Here is a 22,275-nt window from a genome sequence, read left to right as displayed (position 1 = left end):
GTCAATCATCACTGGATGCGGTCAGTGTGCTGGTGGGTGACCACTTGGTTTAGTCTTCGTAGTGTCCGAGGGATGAACTACAACAACTATTCTTGTTTTTAAGCGAACAGGCTGAAATTAGAGTTTAAATTTTAAGCAGAACATTCAACCAAGTGTTGTTGAATAATCCATGATCTCAAAAGTAGCTTAACAGGTCAAGTGTCTCAAAACGAGTTTCTCCCACCCTCAATTTTTGATCCAGGAGTTCCCTTGCCTTTTGGTTTGTGTTCAAAATTATATGGCTGCGGTGGTGAACATAGATAGATCGTGGATTGTGAGCTAAGTCGTACTTTCACCCTTGCGGTGCTCTCTCATATAACGAAAGGCATACATTCCGGTCTTAATTTGCAAAAATCTAATGGCTCGGCTTGTCCAAGTGTCATTAGAAACAACAATATTGCGACAAACTCATATACATTGATAATCATATAATATCAAAATCATATATATTATTGCATAAGTCTCCCTCTAAAATAAAAATAAAAACTTATATGAAACAAAATAAAAATTTGGAAAGGTTTCTGAAGTACCTTGGGGTCTTGATTCCCGAGTTAAGTTCATCTCTCGTTAAGTCTTAGTTCTGTCAAAATTTTCACCCCTTATTGTATATCCCCTTTTTTACTCTTATTAAAAGTTTTAATAAAAATAACTTAATTTAAGAATTAAGTTTTAATAATAAATAATCTTAGGAATAAATATCTCCATCCCGATGTGTATACATATAACTAAAAACTTGCGTAAAGAAAAACTCAATATTCTTAAGCAATTAGAATTGATTTTATCAATTTCTGCTGCATACTTAAACACTAGAAATCCAAATGGGGGCTCTGCTGCTTTGTAATTGAAAAATAACTTCCTAAAAGTATTTAATATTTCAAAATTTGATCCATTTTAAGCGCTTACTTAATTCATGTGTTAGCATATTTTGAAATCTTCTACCTTGAATAACGGTACCTCCTGGTTTCATCAAAAGTACAAGTGTACTTCAACATATCTATTATAATTATTTTTAGAGTAAAGGAAACTTAATTATCTACGAAACTAATGAACAAGTATAATTGAAAACTCAGCATTCCCGTTTAATCATATATTTTTATTAACCGAATTGCATCACAGAATTTTGATGACATAGTTACTAATACAGTTTTTAATAATTAATTATGATTGCATTTTGCGATTTTAGTTGTCTAAATCAGGGGTATCCAACTGGCGACCCTGGGGCCGCATCCGGCCCGCGAAGCCTTTTTTTGTGGCCCGCGAACTAAAATATATTAGCTGTCATTTTTTTGCGGACAATTTTCGTAAAAAATCTATATGGGTTTAAAATACTTTTCTCGTTAATAAAAACCTAATTTCTTCGTTTCTGTGAAATTTAACATACAAACGGTGCAAATAAATTTATTTTTCAGGTTTTGCATCCAAGAAAATATTTATTCAAATACAAAAATAATCGTGTATGTTGCTCTTTTTTATTTCATTTTTTTCGTATTTTGTGAATATAATTTAGCATGTGCGTATCAGAAATTTTTTCGAAGAAATTCTCCGATTTAACTTTTAGAAACCACTCATTTTGGACGAAAATATTTACACACACATTTGTAAATTTAAAATATAAATATCTATTCTCTGGTGGTTGCAGCAGGCAAATCTCAATTTTCTAATTGAATATTTTGTGTGCTACTATGTAGGTTTTAATACCTTAACAATTAGATATCTGTTGCACATTAATTGTTTAATACATAGGTGCTCACTTGAAAGTTATTGTAGCCCGAATTTTTATTATTTATGTAATATTATTAAAAATATTATTAATAACAATTAAATATTTTTAAAAATCTACTTCTTATTTTAATTTGTAATTCAATACTTTTGTTTTGTACAACTTAATAAAACTCTGACAGTAATATATAATGTGCCTTCAAACATAAAAGAGCTTTACAAAAAATTTTGATAAAGTTGCGGCCCGCCGTTTGTGTTTTTAATTGTGGCCCCCGGCCTCGTGTAAGTTGGAAACCCCTGGTCTAAAAGATCTACACGCAAATCTGGAAAGGGCCACATTGTGCCCTTCTGACGTTCTAGGTATGCAACAATGTTCAATCTAAAAGAAACATTGTGAATAATAAACGAGTCCATTTTAACGCTAAATATACCATAACTTATCGCTTTTGCACACTTGACTTAATGACTTTTTCTAACAATTATATACAATTAATATTCTATTTTTTTTTTTGTATTTTGTTTGTTTCGAATAATACTTGTCGTATACCCATTTCTACCACAAACGGTCATTTGACCGGGAAAAAAAATTTATTGCTTTATAAGGTCATCGGATCAGAAATTGCGATGTAATGCGTGTTCAACGTATTGCATTCGATTAGTAGCACATTTCTGCAAAGACTGTTGCGTAATTAGTTCTGTCAGAATAACTAGGAATTCACATTTCAAGCAAGTACCTGAAATTTTAGATGGGCATTTTTGTGCAAGAAAAAGTGACAAAAACTATAAGTTTTGATAAGTAGTTTATATTTTATTTTGATAGCTTTACTTCATTTCTAACTACCTAGGCTAGTTTTTGCCCAGAAAAATGTCGAAACAATCAAGGCAGCTCAAGTTCTTAGGAAGAAATAAATAATATAGGCGAAGAGTTTTTGGAAATTGATGGAGATGAATTTTCCGAAAATGAGGATATACTGATTGGAAATAGTCCCGCAGTGGATTGATTGTTTAAGACACGGTTCCCAGCAGATCACCGAAGTCAAGCATCACTGGCTGCGGTGAATGTGCTGGTGGGTGACCACTTGGATTAGTCAGCGGGGACCGAGGGTGAGCGGTATTGGTCCTCGTTAAACTGTTCTACCGTAAAGTGCTCGATTTCGCGTGCAGGTCGTCGGGCTACCGAAGCGGGGGATCAAAATTGTGATGGCATGTCTTCGGATCATCCTCAGGGATGTTTCCCAGACCGTCGCCAATAGCCCATTAAGCATTAGTAGTCGTAAACCCAAAAAATTGGGTCAGCTGTTCAACGGCGGTCATAAAATAAAATAAAATAGCCCATTAAGCAGCTCTAGTGCAACGTAAATGAACTACAACAGTTGGTTGGAAATTATGAGTTTGAATATACCTTAAAATTTGTTATAAATGTGAAAAATATGCTTGAGGAAAATGTACAATGGAAGCTCCCTGTATATGTAAAAAATGCTTTGAGCAATGAATTAAAAATTCTTATTCTTTGTTTTTGTAATACATGAAAATTAGCAATATACAATTTTGTTTAATAATAATAATAATAAAGTTCTTTTTTTGTTTATTTCCTTTCTAACATCCATATTTCATACATTCATTTAAGAAGCATTCATTAGGTATATATTAAGTAGATATATATTAGAAATAAGTATATATTAAGTGTTGGTATGTTCAGTGTTAAACTATAATTTTATGTATTCTCCATTGTTACTTCAGCTTTCCTTACATTAACTTTATATCAACCGATTTTCTAGACCTACAATAAAATTTGAATACAGATGTATTGTTGTAAAAATATTATATCACTAAAGACACATTGTTTTAATTTTTAAATGATGTTTTTAGCTCAATTCAATACATTGTTGACAAACAAATTGATTGTTAAAAATTTGCAACAAAGGGTATTAAAGCCATTTTTTCTTCATTCTTCTTTTGAGCTATCAATTGCAAGACGCTTTTTTTTTCGTGATTCGAAAAAGCTATTCATTTTCATAAAAATGAGCGAACTTTATCGTTTTGCAGTGTTAAATCACTGGATGAACGAACTGGAAAAACATCCCAGACCTCGACGTAAGTTGATAAAATAAATATGTTTGTAATTTTAAACATAGTCTAACATCTGACTGAGATACAATTATGGGCAAATCTAAACTTGTAGGCCTTAATCTGCACTGGTAGAAAAATAATAATTAAGTATTTAAAAATTGCTATGTAAATTTCAAATAATATATAGATTTTTAATTCATTCAATTGATAATTTTATTTCATTTCATGAAAGCTCTTGATTGTATCATGCAATTTTGAATTTAATATACTATAATAATCTTTCTTTGGCATTCGACACTAGTATATAAAATCTTTTTTGCTATACTAGTACTTCGGCTCTAGTAAATAAAATATTTTACTGCACTAGTATTTCGGCACTAATGTACCAAATCTTTTACTATAGTGTTTCGGTACCAGTAAATAAAATCTTTTACGAAACTAGCAATTCGACACTACTATATAAAATCTTTTACTATACTAGCATTTCGGAACTAGTACATATAAAATCTTTTACTACACAAGTACTTCGGCACTAGCATGTAAAATCTTTTACTATACTAGTATTTTGGCACTAGTAAATAAAATGTTTTACTGCACTAGTATTTCGGCACTAATATATCAACTCTTTTACTATACTAGTGTTTCGGTACCGGTAAATAAAATCTTTTACGAAACTAGTATTTCGGCACTAGTAAATAAAATCTTTTACTATACTAGTATTTCGGGCACTAGTATATAAAATCTCACAAGTACTTCGGCACTAGCATGTAAAATCTTTTAGTATACTAGTATTTCGGCACAAGTAAATAAAATCTTTTACTGCACTAGTATATAAAATCTTTTACTATATGTATATAAAACCTTTTGTTATACTAGTATATAAAATCTTTTACTATACTAGCATTTCGGAACTAGTACATAAAATCTTTTACTACACAAGTACTTCGGCACTAGCATGTAAAATCTTTTACTATACTAGTATTTTGGCACTAGTAAATAAAATGTTTTACTGCACTAGTATTTCGGCACTAATATATCAACTCTTTTACTATACTTGTGTTTCGGTACCAGTAAATAAAATCTTTTACGAAACTAGTATTTCGGCACTAGTAAATAAAATCTTTTACTATACTACTATTTCGGGCACTAGTATATAAAATCTCACAAGTACTTCGGCACTAGCATGTAAAATCTTTTAGTATACTAGTATTTCGGCACAAGTAAATAAAATCTTTTACTGCACTAGTATATAAAATCTTTTACTATATGTATATAAAACCTTTTGTTATACTAGTAAATAAAATCTTTTACTATACTAGCATTTCGGAACTAGTACATAAAATCTTTTACTACACAAGTACTTCGGCACTAGCATGTAAAATCTTTTACTATACTAGTATTTTGGCACTAGTAAATAAAATGTTTTACTGCACTAGTATTTCGGCACTAATATATCAACTCTTTTACTATACTAGTGTTTCGGTACCAGTAAATAAAATCTTTTACGAAACTAGTATTTCGGCACTAGTAAATAAAATCTTTTACTATACTACTATTTCGGGCACTAGTATATAAAATCTCACAAGTACTTCGGCACTAGCATGTAAAATCTTTTAGTATACTAGTATTTCGGCACAAGTAAATAAAGTCTTTTACTGCACTAGTATATAAAATCTTTTACTATATGTATATAAAACCTTTTGTTATACTAGTATATAAAATCTTTTACTATACTAGCATTTCGGAACTAGTACATAAAATCTTTTACTACACAAGTACTTCGGCACTAGCATGTAAAATCTTTTACTATACTAGTATTTTGGCACTAGTAAATAAAATGTTTTACTGCACTAGTATTTCGGCACTAATATATCAACTCTTTTACTATACTAGTGTTTCGGTACCAGTAAATAAAATCTTTTACGAAACTAGTATTTCGGCACTAGTAAATAAAATCTTTTACTATACTAGTATTTCGGGCACTAGTATATAAAATCTCACAAGTACTTCGGCACTAGCATGTAAAATCTTTTAGTATACTAGTATTTCGGCACAAGTAAATAAAATCTTTTACTGCACTAGTATATAAAATCTTTTACTATATGTATATAAAACCTTTTGTTATACTAGTATATAAAATCTTTTACTATACTAGCATTTCGGAACTAGTACATAAAATCTTTTACTACACAAGTACTTCGGCACTAGCATGTAAAATCTTTTACTATACTAGTATTTTGGCACTAGTAAATAAAATGTTTTACTGCACTAGTATTTCGGCACTAATATATCAACTCTTTTACTATACTAGTGTTTCGGTACCAGTAAATAAAATCTTTTACGAAACTAGTATTTCGGCACTAGTAAATAAAATCTTTTACTATACTAGTATTTCGGGCACTAGTATATAAAATCTCACAAGTACTTCGGCACTAGCATGTAAAATCTTTTAGTATACTAGTATTTCGGCACAAGTAAATAAAATCTTTTACTGCACTAGTATATAAAATCTTTTACTATATGTATATAAAACCTTTTGTTATACTAGTATATAAAATCTTTTACTATACTAGCATTTCGGAACTAGTACATAAAATCTTTTACTACACAAGTACTTCGGCACTAGCATGTAAAATCTTTTACTATACTAGTATTTTGGCACTAGTAAATAAAATGTTTTACTGCACTAGTATTTCGGCACTAATATATCAACTCTTTTACTATACTAGTGTTTCGGTACCAGTAAATAAAATCTTTTACGAAACTAGTATTTCGGCACTAGTAAATAAAATCTTTTACTATACTAGTATTTCGGGCACTAGTATATAAAATCTCACAAGTACTTCGGCACTAGCATGTAAAATCTTTTAGTATACTAGTATTTCGGCACAAGTAAATAAAATCTTTTACTGCACTAGTATATAAAATCTTTTACTATATGTATATAAAACCTTTTGTTATACTAGTATATAAAATCTTTTACTATACTAGCATTTCGGAACTAGTACATAAAATCTTTTACTACACAAGTACTTCGGCACTAGCATGTAAAATCTTTTACTATACTAGTATTTTGGCACTAGTAAATAAAATGTTTTACTGCACTAGTATTTCGGCACTAATATATCAACTCTTTTACTATACTAGTGTTTCGGTACCAGTAAATAAAATCTTTTACGAAACTAGTATTTCGGCACTAGTAAATAAAATCTTTTACTATACTAGTATTTCGGGCACTAGTATATAAAATCTCACAAGTACTTCGGCACTAGCATGTAAAATCTTTTAGTATACTAGTATTTCGGCACAAGTAAATAAAATCTTTTACTGCACTAGTATATAAAATCTTTTACTATATGTATATAAAACCTTTTGTTATACTAGTATATAAAATCTTTTACTATACTAGCATTTCGGAACTAGTACATAAAATCTTTTACTACACAAGTACTTCGGCACTAGCATGTAAAATCTTTTACTATACTAGTATTTTGGCACTAGTAAATAAAATGTTTTACTGCACTAGTATTTCGGTACTAATATATCAACTCTTTTACTATACTAGTGTTTCGGTACCAGTAAATAAAATCTTTTACGAAACTAGTATTTCGGCACTAGTAAATAAAATCTTTTACTATACTAGTATTTCGGGCACTAGTATATAAAATCTCACAAGTACTTCGGCACTAGCATGTAAAATCTTTTAGTATACTAGTATTTCGGCACAAGTAAATAAAATCTTTTACTGCACTAGTATATAAAATCTTTTACTATATGTATATAAAACCTTTTGTTATACTAGTATATAAAATCTTTTACTATACTAGCATTTCGGAACTAGTACATAAAATCTTTTACTACACAAGTACTTCGGCACTAGCATGTAAAATCTTTTAGTATACTAGTATTTCGGCACAAGTAAATAAAATCTTTTACTGCACTAGTATATAAAATCTTTTACTATATGTATATAAAACCTTTTGTTATACTAGTATATAAAATCTTTCACTATACTAGCATTTCGGGACTAGTACATAAAATCTTTTGCTACACAAGTACTTCGGCACTAGTATGTAAAATCTTTTACTATACTAGTATTTCGACATTAGCATCTAAAATATTTTACTCTCACCTTTTCTTAAAACCTTTTACTCTACTAGCATATAAAATCTCTTAGTACGCTAGTATTCGGCAAGAGTATATAAAATCTTTCATAATCCTAGTATTTCGGCACTAGTGTAGTAAAAAGGTCAAATCTTCAAATTAAGATTTAAAATAATAAATTAAGATGATGAGAAAGTTATAAAACTGATAAAATAAGTGATTACGATTGTACATAACTAAAACCGAATTTTTTTAAGAAAAATTCAAATTTTTTTATGTTTTATGAAAATTAAATTACTTTTCTAAGCTTTTCTTACTTATTATTAAGTGATGAAACTAATAAATAAAAATATTGTTATAAAGTACTCAATGAGCCAAAAGGGATTTTGTGTAGTCTTCTTTCCTACCATAATTTCTTTTCTTTAGGAAAAACACCTTTGAATAATTTGCGTTTCAAATTTCATTTGATAAAGTTTGGAAACTCTGAAATTTCGTGAATTTCACAAAAAATATGCGGTTTTTATAATCTTATCAAAGTGTTATTATAAGTAGCACTACGAATTATTTAAGGCATTTATATATTTTTTAAGACAATCTTATTTTTAAAATAATTTTCAGGATTATCAATAAGAATGAATCAAACACCGTCGCCGATAGCTCATAATTGTAACTTTAGTGCGACGTTACAATCAAACTAAAAAGAGATTTTAGTAGATGTTTATTATTCAGTAGATTATAATGATGTGGCACAAAATATTTTATTAAAAAAATATTTATATTTATCCATAATTTTTTTATAAGCAATAAATAGTTTGTAAACATTATAGAATTTTTACTGGCACTAATTTCAAATTACCCATTTGTCAAAAAAAAAAAAAAAAAATTAAGACTAATTGATGAAAGAAAGGAAATAAAAATAAGCACATTTTGACATATCTTAATCAGCAAAAAGAAACTATGTTTTAATTTTTTTTTAAATAAAAAGATTCTGTAAAATACAAAACTGTTCATTTTGTTACAAAAACCGTTGCTTTTCAATGACAACACAGTCAATAAGTTAAAGATAATATAAGTTAAAGATAATATAAAGATATAAGTTAAGTTAAAGAAAGTTCAATTTGATTAATGCCTGCACTGTTACATATTAGTCTCTTAGTGGACTGATCATAAAGACACTGTTCCCAGTAGAACACCGAAATCAAACACCACTGGATGCGGTCATTAAGCGGGTGGGTGACCACTTTGATCAGCCTACGTCGGGACCGAGGGTGCGTTGTATCTGTCCTCGTTAAACTGTTCTACCGTAAAGTGCTCGACTTCTCTTGCAGGTCGTCGGGCTACTAAAGCAGGGGAGTCATCCCCTCAACAAAGGATAAAAATTGTGGTGGCATGTCTTCGGATCATCCTCAGGGATGCTTCCCAGACCGTCGCAAATGGCCCATTGTGCTACTCTAGTAGAACGCAAATAAAATACCTACCTACAGAAACTATGCTTTTTTTAGTTATATAATTTCAGTAAAATACAAAACTGTTCATTTTGTTATAAAAACCGTTGCTGTTTCAATGAAGTATACAGAGTCAATAAGTTATAGATTAATCTCAGTTCAATTTGATTAATGCGTTAATTGTTAGAAATTTCTCGGAAAAAATGGTTAAATAACAATTTATTTAATTTTAATATTTTACTATATTCAACTAAAACAGTAAAATTGTCATAAAAAGGATTGTATCGAAACTGTTAACTGTAGGAAAAATCGCTTATTGACTATTAACCCTAATACTTTTAAGCAAACAACCGTGCCAAAAAGGCCCACAGCGAATCAGAATCGAGGGCAAGTTCTTCCAAAACTGGCAGCCAAGCCATGTCATAAGGATCACAAACTCATATTTCGATCATCGGATGTCTTAACATATCAGCTGATATTTCTATAGGATATCCGCTGATGTGTTAGGGGAACACTTTAGCACACACAGCCTAAAGTGTTCCCCGTGTATGGGGAACACTTTAGGCTCCCTCTTAGTTCCTTGCAGCTGGTTACATGCTTTATCCGAGAGGACAAATCTTTCAATCTCAGCATCGGCTGAATGGAAATTTGAATTCTAATATTGACGAAACAATATTTTCCTCCATTCCTTCAACACCTGAGGAGTTTCAAGGGCCTTGCACCGTGGATAATTGGACTTCGAAACTCTCATTCACACATAGATGATAGACGCACAGCTGTCACTGACGCACATAGATAACGAACTGTCATTCACACATAGATACGACTCTCACTCACACATAGATGATCGACACACAGCTGTCATTCACACATAGTTACGAAACTCTCACTCACACATAGATGATAGACACACAGCTGTCATTCACACACATAGATTAAGAACTCTCATTCGAACTGTTATTCACACATAGTTACGAAACTCTCATTCACACATAGATGATAGACACACAGCTGTCATTCACACACATAGATTACGAACTCTCACTCACACATAGATGATAGACACACAGCTGTCATTCACACACATAGATTACTGACTCTCATTCGAACTGTCATTCACACATAGATACGAAACTCTCACTCACACATAGATGATAGACACACAGCTGTCATTCACACACATAGATCACGAACTCTCACTCACACATAGATGATAGACACACAGCTGTCATTCACACACATAGATTACGAACTCTCACTCACACATAGATGATAGACACACAGCTGTCATTCACACACATAGATTACTGACTCTCATTCGAACTCTCATTCGAACTGTCATTCACACATAGATACGAAACTCTCACTCACACATAGATGATAGACACACAGCTGTCATTCACACACATAGATCACGAACTCTCATTCGAACTGTTATTCACACATAGATACGAAACTCTCAGTCACACATAGATGACAAACACAAAAAGTGTAATTCTCATTTCTCAAGATAGGTGGCACTACCGGACAAACTAATCAAGTCAGATTCCACGGTTTACTTGACAAAATACAACTCAAAATCCTCTTAACTTCAATAAAGGAAAGTCTAATTAATTCTAACTCAGATATCCAATTAAATTTTGCTTTTATGGTATCGAAACCACGCTATTTGTAAATGTTCACAAATCCATACTGTTTTGTATTCTTGGTTTCTTAAACATACTAGTTCTAAACGTTTTCAGATTAGTAAAGAGAAACACTAACTTGTATGTATAACCTTATGTATAATTATTACATTTACTTTACTTACTGTATAAATAATTATTACATTACTTTACTTTTTTAATTTAAAATTAAATTGTTCTCTCTTATTAAATGGAACAAAAGTTTTGAAATATTCTCACAGATTTTTACTCTCTATGTCTTGTGAAACTGCAGTTTTGTAATCGTTTGCTATAGTAACGCGTTAGAATTATGTAGACGGAACAATGCTTTAATTAGCGAATTAAACTTTCTCGGATGTAGAGGTAGAGAAAATTTACTCTTCTCTTAAAAACCAAGCAGCGAAAATTGTTTGTTCCATGACTGTCTCAAGTGTCCAACAATTCGGGTTTTTTTAATTCTTAAATTGTTTAATTAATTCCCCAATGTAACACTGCTTTCTTTTTCTTAATGCATGCTGTTTTTAATTTTAAATTTTTAAATTTTTTTTATTTAAAACATTTAGCAATTGTTATATTTTCTTTTAAACGAGAATACACAACAACTTCTAATAATATATAGTACAAAATACGATTTTAGATTATTCTTTATTAAATCCATTCAAATCACCCAGCCCAAAAAAAAAATATCTTAGTAAAAAAAATAATTTTCCAAATAATACTTTGCAGTTTGACTACGTCTTTTTTTTGGATAACCCCCTCCCCGATCATCTTCATTTGGATTAATTGTAACCCATATTTTAAAAAAGTGTCCCACGCAGATGAATGTATCATTCAATACATTAAAAACATTTAATTAAATACAATTTCAGTCATGAAATACATAGAAAAAGTGTAACAACTATTTAATAGATAATCAATATTTAGTATAAACTATTAAAAAAAAAAAATTCACTTTTCAAAATTTCAACACCAAATAATGAGAAGTTTCATATTCTTTTCATATTCGAATTACGGGTGCTTACCCTTTTTCTTGTTGCTCTCTTTAACGGCCGTAGCAAGGCAAAAGGCTGTTCTCTTTGAAACTGCCTTTTGCAACCCCCTCCGAAGTTAATATATTTCAGTGTAACTTTGTATGCATGCTGGAACTCTTAAATTCCAAAAATATGAATTACATACATCGTATGTAACCTTTTATTTATAAATATTTCAATCAATTTATAAATATTGCGTTTTGAAATATTAATAAAAGTCGCAAAAACAATAGTTATGTAAAATTATATTTTATCATGAATTACACGACCCTGACGAATGTCAAATCCAGATATATTTTCCTTAAGTTGATGCATTTAGATCTGAAGTTTTTAATTTTTAAATCTAAAGTGAAATCCAAATTAAAATTTTTTTAATTTTTTTTAACGAAATATTATAATTCTTTAAGTTTAATCTGCGTTAAGAAGCGTTAAATTATATATTATATTTCAAAATTAGTAATAATTAATAATAATTTAAAATTAATTTATAATACAAAATTATATTTTATCATGAATTACACGACCCTAACGACCTTCAGATCTAGATATATTTATTTTAAGTAAATGTATCTAGATCTGAAGTTTTTAATTTTTAAATTTAAAGTGAAATCTAATTTTTAAAAAGTGTAATTTTTTTAAGCGAAATATTATAATTCTTTAAGTTTAAACTGCGTTAAGAAGCGTTAACTTATATATTATATTTTAAAATTAGTAATAATTAATAATAATTTAAAATTAATTCATAATGTAAAAACTATATTTTATCATGAACTACACGACCTGACGATCTTCAATCATAAGTTAATGTATCTAGATCTGAAGTTTTTAGGTTTAATTTTTAAATATAAAGTGAAATATAATTTTAAAAAAAATGGAAATTTTTTAACGAAATATTATAATTCTTTAAGTGTAAATTGCGTTAAAAGCGTTAAGTTAAAGTAAAATTTTAAAGCGCATATGAATCCTGCAATACCTTTATTAGTGTTTTATATAATTTATATAAATAGTTTGTTGATATTGTGAAACAACGATCAAATGCTTTTATTTAAAAAAAATATATTATTAACATAATTCAAAATCTTTTGTTTGAATAGCGGAGAAATTTAGAGAAAAGGGCAGTAGTAAGAGAACGTGTCTCTCTGGTGAGGAGAAAAAGCCCTTCACGCTTCAGATTCTATTCAAAGGTAAAATAAGAAAAACAATTATTAAAGATTACATAACACAACATGTCTTTTAGATATAAAAAAAAATCTATGTCTTCTGCATATTTTTGACAGAATATATCGAGCGTAAAATTTTTAATTTGTTTACCACACACTATTTTCTCAAAAATCTACGTCTTAGCTTTAAGACTTAACGTAATTTAACAACTTACAATAAAAACTCACAGCCGAAAGAAAATCACTCTCACTGACTGAGGGACCGCCGCCGACTTGGTGATTGTTTAGGCTATCTTCGCCACAAAATCATTCCACACCTTCCCAAAGTTTTAAACTGTAAAATCGAAAAAAAAAAGGAAACAATCAAATTGGTAATACTTTCAGAACTTTACATACGGCGCAAACTAGTAATAAACACATTTATTGGTAATTACACAGCACGCATAACTACTAATTGGTAATATATAGTACGCGTAACTAAGAAAAATTAATCTTAAGTCATTATTTGAAACTGTTAAAAAATCAGAGTAGAATTTTATTTTCAATCGCTATTTCTAATCAATATGTGGGCCATTTTTTGTTAACGAAACTCGATGTTACATTTATGATTAAAATGGAAAAAAATCGGCAGTCGCAGACTATCTATGCGTTTACAATGAAAATGCAACAGATGACGCATAGACACTGAAATAGAAAGAAAAAATAATTCAGGAAAAAGAATGAAATATTGTAGCTGAGTGGAATGGTGGTGGCCGAAAAAGACAAACCTGGAAAAGATAATTTTTTTACGCGGAATGAAGTGTTGGTTTTAAAGCGCTAAGGAAAAAGCATTTATGGAAAAAAAAGCAAGTTTCAAAAGCATCAACGTGAGTTTTGACAGGAGTGACCATAATTTATAGTTCTTAAAGTTATGGCACCCAAGATCCTAACAATGCGCAGCAAGATATGGTTTATCGAATTCTTGATGATGGACACTTAATATTTTCAAACATGTTATCCGTGTACTTAATCTTTGCTCTGACTCGTTCTGTTTAAATCCTGATTTTAATTTCCCCTGCGCGCTTGCTACTAACAATGGTTTTAACTCTGTACTTGATACAGCTTCTCGCTGTACACAATTAACCCAAATCGACCCCTTCTAATCTCTACAGTGAAATAATTTCTACACAATTTTAATTCTCGGTCTCCACTTTTTCAACAAAAAAAAATTCTAAAAATTAAAAAAAATTAAAAATGTGAAATAAGGTTTCGAATCTAGGATATTCCTTAATTCGAATTTTGCCTTCGATTTGGAAAGTTGAGTTATTGAATGTCTCTCAAGAATAACTAAACATTTTAATTGTTGCCGTGTTCCGGTCGTATTGCACCTTGTACTCTGCGTTATATTTGAGAATCAGCAAATTTGAGCTCTGATGGCTAAGCGGATAGAGCATTCGCTTTCCAATAAAGTGAAGCGGGTTCGAATCCCAGGGATGCATGGCTTGTTAATACGAATTCGGCATCCAGCTTGAACCGACCACAGTGCTGACGTAAAATATTCTCAGTCGTGGACGGATTATGGGTTAAAGTCCCCTTTTAGTTAGGATATCTGTGGGAGGTTGTGGTTTTCCTTTCCATGTAACGGGTTAGTTTCATCTAAGAGTCCTCCACGATGGAAAATTTCACCCAATATTTAACCCAGGAGTTCCCTTATCTTCTGGATTGGAATCAAAATTGCAAGGCTACGGAGTTGAACATCAGTAGTCGTAAATCCAAAAATTGAGTCGGTTGTTCAACGATGGTTATAAAATAATATAAAATAAAAAGCAAGCTTCAAATAGAGCAAAAAAAAAAAAACATAATTTGGAAGGATTTACTACCAAATATACAGCAGTATTCCAGGTTCTTTGCAACATAAGATCTACCGGTATTACAAACTTGTAGGAAAAAAAGGCTTACGACAGCCTAGACGTATTCCCATGTAGGCAGGTAATATCTGGAGCAAAGAATGAGTCGCTGGGGGCAAGATCGGAACTACAGCAAGAATGATCAAACACCTTCCATCGACTCTTCACTGCAGAATTTCAGTGGAATTTGCTGCATAGAGACGATCATCGTTGTGGAGCAACACAATACCTGTACAAATCTTACCAGACCTTTTATTTTTGCATCTACATTTGCATATATGTAACAAGACATGCTTACACCTGTGACACGGCAGGGGGCAATGTTATATAATACTGGAGTATAAAAACGTATCCTACTGTATAATAAGTATTAACATACAAGAACATGAGAAGTGTTGTTTGGAATTAGCTTAAATACTGCTATAGCTTTTATAATAATTATGGTTTTCTTAGTTTTGTTGGTCAGCTAAAACTCCGGGTCAGCTTCGTATCATATTATTTATATGCTTCGGTTTTTTTTTAATGGCTTGCTTTTAATGACTTTCTTAAATTTCTCAGCTCCAGTTCGTGGTATTACCTGTACTCTCTATAAAGAGGGGATGCCAGTGAGGGGCAAAGGTGTTGAGATAGTGGTCACCAAAGAGAAGGCTGTCGTAACTTTGAAGAGACCGGAAGTTGAAGACAGCGGTGACTATCAAGTTAAGCTTTCGAGTCCCACTGTGCGGGACAAATTGAAGTATCACTTCAATTTTTACAGTGAGTTTAAGAACTTTGTATATTTTCTGCTTGTTGTGCACGGATAGTATTTAATAGCAATTGCAGGGATTCAATGGGCGACAAATAAATAGCAAGAGTCTATTAAAAGACATTAAAATTAGCCAGCATATTTCTTGCAGTTCACTACTGAAGATGAATGCAAAGAAATAGTTTTGTTTTAAATACGAATAATTTATAATGTTATTCATGGTGATTGTTTTGACTGAATTATTAATTAGATTAACTAAAGATAAATGAATTAATAATCTTTAGTATTTCAAAATGAAGTATAGTCAAAATGAAGAATAAAACAAAGGAAAATTAAAGACATATGAAAAAAAAGGGGGGGGGGAATAATAAGTAAAAAAATAACAAACAACAGTTAAAAAAAAGGATGAAATTTTATTTAAAAAAACGGTAAAAAATGTGGAAGAATTTACCCCGACCCGTCCTTATTTAGGGCATACGGGTAGAAAAAAAAATATAATCTTTTCCTCAGCCCACACGATTATATCCGCAAAACAGAGTGCTTACTGATATTGTATCAATAAAGCCAAAGCAAAATATATTAATACAATAGTGTGAGGAGAACTCAAAAAAATTTTTTTATTCAAATTACAACAAATAAAATAGAACACAAAAAGTAAAAATAACATGTAAAAACAGAAAATAAAATAAAAGAAAAAGAAAAAACAGTATAAGAATGGACTATAAAGCGAGTAGCGAAATCAGATCAACTTACAAGGACGAGAAATTTTTCAAGAATGATTTAAAAATGTTTTCGCAGAAAGATTGTGTGTATATATATATATGTGTGTGTATGCTGATTTTTATAATTATTTATTTTTGTTCTCTTTAATTTTTTTCCTTTTTTATTCCTTTCCTTGTTTTCTTTGTATTTTTATCTGACTTATAATTATTAGCGCAGCCATTTTTCGTAACAAATGACGAGAGAGTGTGTGATATAAACTTGTAAAAACAGAGGGAAAAAAGGACAAAAAATTGCTTTTCTCTTTTAAATATAATCAATGAATTGGTTAATATTTTTAGAGTTCAATTCATTACAATTTAGTTCTATTTTATTTAGTGTAGCTCTAAATAAGAAGCATGTATTTTCCAACTAACTGCAGAATCATATATAAAACTTTCTTTATGACGAAACTAAATTGCTATGTTTTAAAAAGTTTTTGAAAGTTATCGCACTCGAAAATTGAAACTAAATTTATTTTTAAGCAAGAACAAATTTAGTTAATATTTTATTTTTTATATATTTTAATTGTAGAAAAGGATGAGGAAACTGAGATAAGATCTCGTGTAGAAAAGGTTGAGGAAACTGAGATAGGATCTCGTGTAGAAAAGGATGAGGAAACTGAGATAGGATCTCGTGTAGAAAAGGATGAGGAAACTGAGATAGGATCTATTCCATCTCCTATAGATGAGTAAGTATTTGTTTTTTAAATAATGGAATTATACTTTAAGATATAATGTTCTTTTTCTAAAAATGGCGGCACTAAAACATGTTAAAAATATGATACACAAGAGTAAAAGAGTAAAGAAGAAAGAAGCGGTTATATGGTAATCTAAAACTCACCGTATCGTGATCTTTCGCGCCAACTATGATCGCCAAGGTGCCAAATAGATTTTAAACTTGCAACTTTTTTTTTTTTTTTTTTTTTTGAAAAGTCGATATTTTCTCGGAGGTGGCTACGAGTTATATCTTTCGAGTTGGGCCCTTTCTGAGACTTTTTTTTTTTTAAAGTTTGTCACGCCCGTTGTACCGGAAGCTGCCAAAACTTGGCGATAATTCTGCCACGGATCACGATACGGAAATCTCCCCTGGATTCGAACCTATCTCTTCGAATGAGGCTCATGTTGGAAATGTAACCACTTTGATACCACAGTGTTGATATTTTAATTTACAACTAATCAATGAAAATGATTGAAAATATTTGTGCGTCATCTTTATCAAAATAAAAGGAAAGAACATTCATGCCTCTAACCTGAATTCGGGGGATCATGCCAACTATGATCTCCAAGGTGCCAAATAGATTTTAAACTTGCAGTTTAAAAAAAAAAACAAGCTGATACAAGCGGTGGCTACGACTTATACCTTTCGAATACTTTCCGTCGTTGAACGGCCGACCTAATTTTAATTTTACAACTACCAATGTTCAACTCCATAGTCTTGTAATTTTGAACCCAATGCAGAAAGAAGACAAGGGTACTCCTGGACCAAGTATTAGGAGAAATTTGCCTTCGTGGAGTACTTTTTTGATGGAACTGACCCGCATTTGCGTTATGCGGTGAAGAAAACCACGAAAGCCTCTCACTGTTAGCTCGATGGCTAGAGGATTCTAATCCATGATTCGTCTACCACTGAGGATATTTCACGTTAGCACTGTGGTCGGTGCAAGCCGGATGCGGAATTCGTATTCACCAGCTATCGCAGTGATTCGAAGCCTCATCGAGGAGTCAACGCTCTATTCCCTAAATCCCCACGACTCAAAAATAGTTAATTGATTCGGCTTTCGACTTGCGATATCGCGTGATCGGCAACGAACGTTTAAACCTGTTTTTTACGAAATTATGTTAACTATCATTCAATTGAAAAGAAACAAAAAACAATACAAGTGTTGCACTGTCCAAAAACTTTTACGTTGCTTCTTCGATTTAACTCTACTTAGCATTACACGTAGAAGTTTGTTTATTTCTGACTTTGTTTGTTTTCTAATACCATACACAGATTATATCTTCAGTTTACTTTTTATACAATGACCAACAATAACATTCTTTAAAATCCTCCTTTTTTTTGCTTTTCAAAAATAATGATATGCACCGTTAAAATTAGCTTTGTTTCTAGGGTTAAGAGTATAACACGATTTGTAAATATTAATTTCGGAAAATGGTTTCATAAATTTTTTATTTTTATTTTATTACCATCGTTGAACAGTCGTCACAATTTTGAGTTTTTGATTGCCAATTCCGTTGCCTTGAAATTTCGAACCAATCCACTTTCGAACAAAAATAAGACAAGGGAGTTCCTGGATCCAGAATTGGGAGCAATCTGTCTTCGTAAAGGACTTTTTGATGAAAAAAAAACCCCCACATTTGCGTTAAATGAAGAGGGAAACCACGAAAACCTCCCCATAGTTAACCTTACGACATGGGGACCCTAACAGATGATCATTGAGGATATTTTACATCATCCCTGTTATCGGTGCAAGCCGGATGTGAAATTCACATCGATCAGCCGTCGCTGGGATACAAACACATGTCCCCTCATTTGGAGGGAAGTCCTCTGTCCCCTGAGCTACCATGACTCAGTTTTTATACTTATCAATATTTATACCCATATTAAAGTCAAAAAATTTTTAAAAAAATTAAGTTCACTTTTAATTGAATGACTAAAAAGGACACTCGCCTTAAACCTATTATATATTTTTTTAAGAAAAAAGATCATTTAATTATTAAAAGTTTCTTATTCAATCATTTATTTATTCGTCATCCAAAATTCGGAAAGCAATTTTTTAATTTTAATGCGAAAAATAGTTTTCAATTAAAATGTTTTTACAAATTAAAAACAAAAAAAAGATTTTTTTTTTTTAAATTTTTGATTAGGAATCTGCTTTATTGTGATAAAAACAAATAGGAATTAAATCAGTTTTAAAAGTCGTAACTTTATGAGAAGATTAAAATAAAATTTTCATTAGCTAAGTTGTCAAATTTCGTAGCATCTTACTTTATTTTACGAAAAAAATTAGTTTGCCAATTAAACGTCTATGTTTGTTTCGTGTATTATTCTTAATTAAAATTCTAAAATCTTAAATTCGCAAGGTCATAGATGACAAATTTCTTGATTGAAAACCTTATAGGTTTAGATACGTTTAATTTAATAAGTGGATGAAATAGTTATATTATATAGTTATATAATAATATTTCAAGTCACCTATTTCATATGATTTAGGGCTGAAAATTCAAAACTGCTCATAAAATCATTTCATTATTGCTTTTTCCACAGAAAATAAAATTACACGTAATTTATTTGTTTATTTATTTTAATCATTTTCTTTAAAGTTCTGGCATACAGATGTACTGTTTTTTTTTCCTAAAAAATGCAAAAAGTGATGAATAATTTATAAATAATTTATTTTGATCTTCATGAAAACGAGCTTTAAATGAAATAATTCTATTAGCAGTTTTTCCAGCTCCCCGTCTTACTTTCAGCTTTGATTAGATTGAATAGTATAACTTCTAGTTCATATAACAAGATATTAATTCTTTTTACAGAGCATGTCGTATGAGTGCGACTTTAAAGAAATGCTTGGACGAAAAGAGATCTTTGAAGGATAATAAAAAGAAAAGAGGCTTTCGCTCGTTTGTAAGACATCTTTTTACAGGGTGTTACAAGCGAAACTGATTTAGGTGACTGATAGAAGTTATCTCGGCATTTCACTGAAATGCATGAAATTTTGAAGGGTTAAAACGATGTTTGGTGAAAATTAAAAAAAAAAAAAAAAAAGATTCACTCATTTGAAAGAAAACGTATTTTCAGACTGCATCAAATGAAAGTGAATTATGTGACTGATATAATTTTATTTCGCCATTTCCCTGAAATGCATGGTATTTAATGGATTGAATTAGACACTTGGTGGAAATTAAAAAAAAAAAGATTCACTGATTTGAAAGAAAACGTATTTTCAGACTGTATCAAATGAAAGTGAATCATGTGACTGATAAAACTTATTTCGACATCAGAAATGCATGGAATTTGATGGTCTGAATTCGACACTTGGCGGAAATTTAAAAAAAAAACTCACTCACTTGAAAGAAAACGTATTTTCAGACTGTATCAAATGAAAGTGAATAATGTGAGTGATAAAACTTATTTCGACATTTCCCAGAAATGCATGGAATTTGATGGTCTGAATTCGACACTTGGCGGAAATTTAAAAAAAAAAAACTCACTCACTTGAAAGAAAACGTATTTTCAGACTGTATCAAATGAAAGTGAATAATGTGACTGATAAAACTTATTTCGACATTTCCCAGAAATGCATGGAATTTGATGGTCTGAATTCGACACTTGGCGGAAATTTAAAAAAAAAAAACTCACTCACTTGAAAGAAAACGTATTTTCAGACTGTATCAAATGAAAGTGAATAATGTGAGTGATAAAACTCATTTCGGCATTTCCCTGAAATGCACGAACTTTGATGGATTGAATTAGACACTTGGTGGAAATTAAAAAAAAAAAAAGATTCACTGATTTGAAAGAAAACGTATTTTCAGACTGTAGCAAATGAAAGTGCATTATGTGACTGATAAAACCTATTTCGGCATTTCCCTGAAATGCATAAATTTTGCAGGATTATTATGTTGTATTATTTGTGTTATTGTGATGCAAAATTGTTCAAAACATATTTGACTTAAAAAATCAAAATAAAATTAAAAAAAAAATCAATCCAATTGTCATCAATTAACAATACATTTTATCATACGAAACAATTCATTTACTATAGCAGCAAGCATTTTTTTCCTGGTGAAAGTGTTTTAATAATTAAGAGTAAATATTTTTGCAATTTCAACAACAACAAGTTTCCCTCGATCTTGAAAGGTTTTTAAATTGGTAATAAAAGTGAGATGAATCTATATGATTCATGTACTATTACATAGCTAATAACTTTCTACGCTTTTTCTAGAAATTATTCTAGTGGTGGCTAAATTTATGTTTTAATGCATCATGTTTTATTCATTTAAACTAACTACACCATTACATACAAATGATTTAAAAGAAATTCATATGCAACGCCACTTTGTTCGAGCTCTCACGTGATGAAACTTTAAAATTGTTGATAAAATTACCAAAATTCTGAAAACTTTGGTTTTTAAATGTCTACCACTGTATAAAATATTTTGCGAAAAGTGTAGTAGTTGGCAGGCATGCTATTAAATTTTCATTTTAATGGACGTATATATGCGTGCAAAGAATGCTCATGCAATGTTGTCAATGGCGACTGAAAATGCAAAAATTACTGACCAACAAAATTCAAGATTTTATTAAAACAAATTAAAATAAAAAAAATTTTTACATCAGATTTTATTTAGTTTACTATTTTAAAAAATTTTTTAAGCATGGATAATTTGAAATGTTACTTTAGATTCAGGTTGGATAATTGGAAATGTTGTAATAGTTACGGTTGAATAATTAAAGATAAAATAATTCAATAAAAATGAATTGAGTTTTTATCACTTCTTAAATTTTTACTTGCCAATCAAATAGTTTTGCAATCCACATCCAGTTAAATTTCTCACAAACTCCATTTTGGGCCTCAAACTTTATTTTTGACATGTATGATTCTTAGTCTAATTTCAGGATGAATGGGAAAAGGCCTCAGACGCCC

The 22,275-nt window shown here is 30.5% G+C and overlaps 1 protein-coding gene across 1 annotated transcript; it reads left to right on the top strand.

The window, feature by feature from the left end:
- The first annotated feature begins 3,779 nt into the window (after positions 1-3,779).
- LOC107437950 (uncharacterized) lies at positions 3,780-21,133 on the top strand. Its single transcript, XM_071185142.2, has 5 exons — positions 3,780-3,852; positions 13,167-13,256; positions 15,677-15,874; positions 17,157-17,313; positions 20,162-21,133. Exons 1-5 carry the CDS (start codon positions 3,780-3,782, stop codon positions 20,289-20,291), a joined length of 648 nt encoding a protein of 215 aa, XP_071041243.2. The 3' UTR covers positions 20,292-21,133.
- Positions 21,134-22,275: the final 1,142 nt, after the last annotated feature.

The sequence above is a fragment of the Parasteatoda tepidariorum genome, chromosome 5 (genome assembly GCF_982258835.1).
Source record: "Parasteatoda tepidariorum strain Cologne lab strain chromosome 5, Ptep-v5.0, whole genome shotgun sequence".
Classification (NCBI taxonomy): domain Eukaryota; kingdom Metazoa; phylum Arthropoda; class Arachnida; order Araneae; family Theridiidae; genus Parasteatoda; species Parasteatoda tepidariorum.
This window is presented reverse-complemented; position numbering and strand designations above follow the sequence as displayed.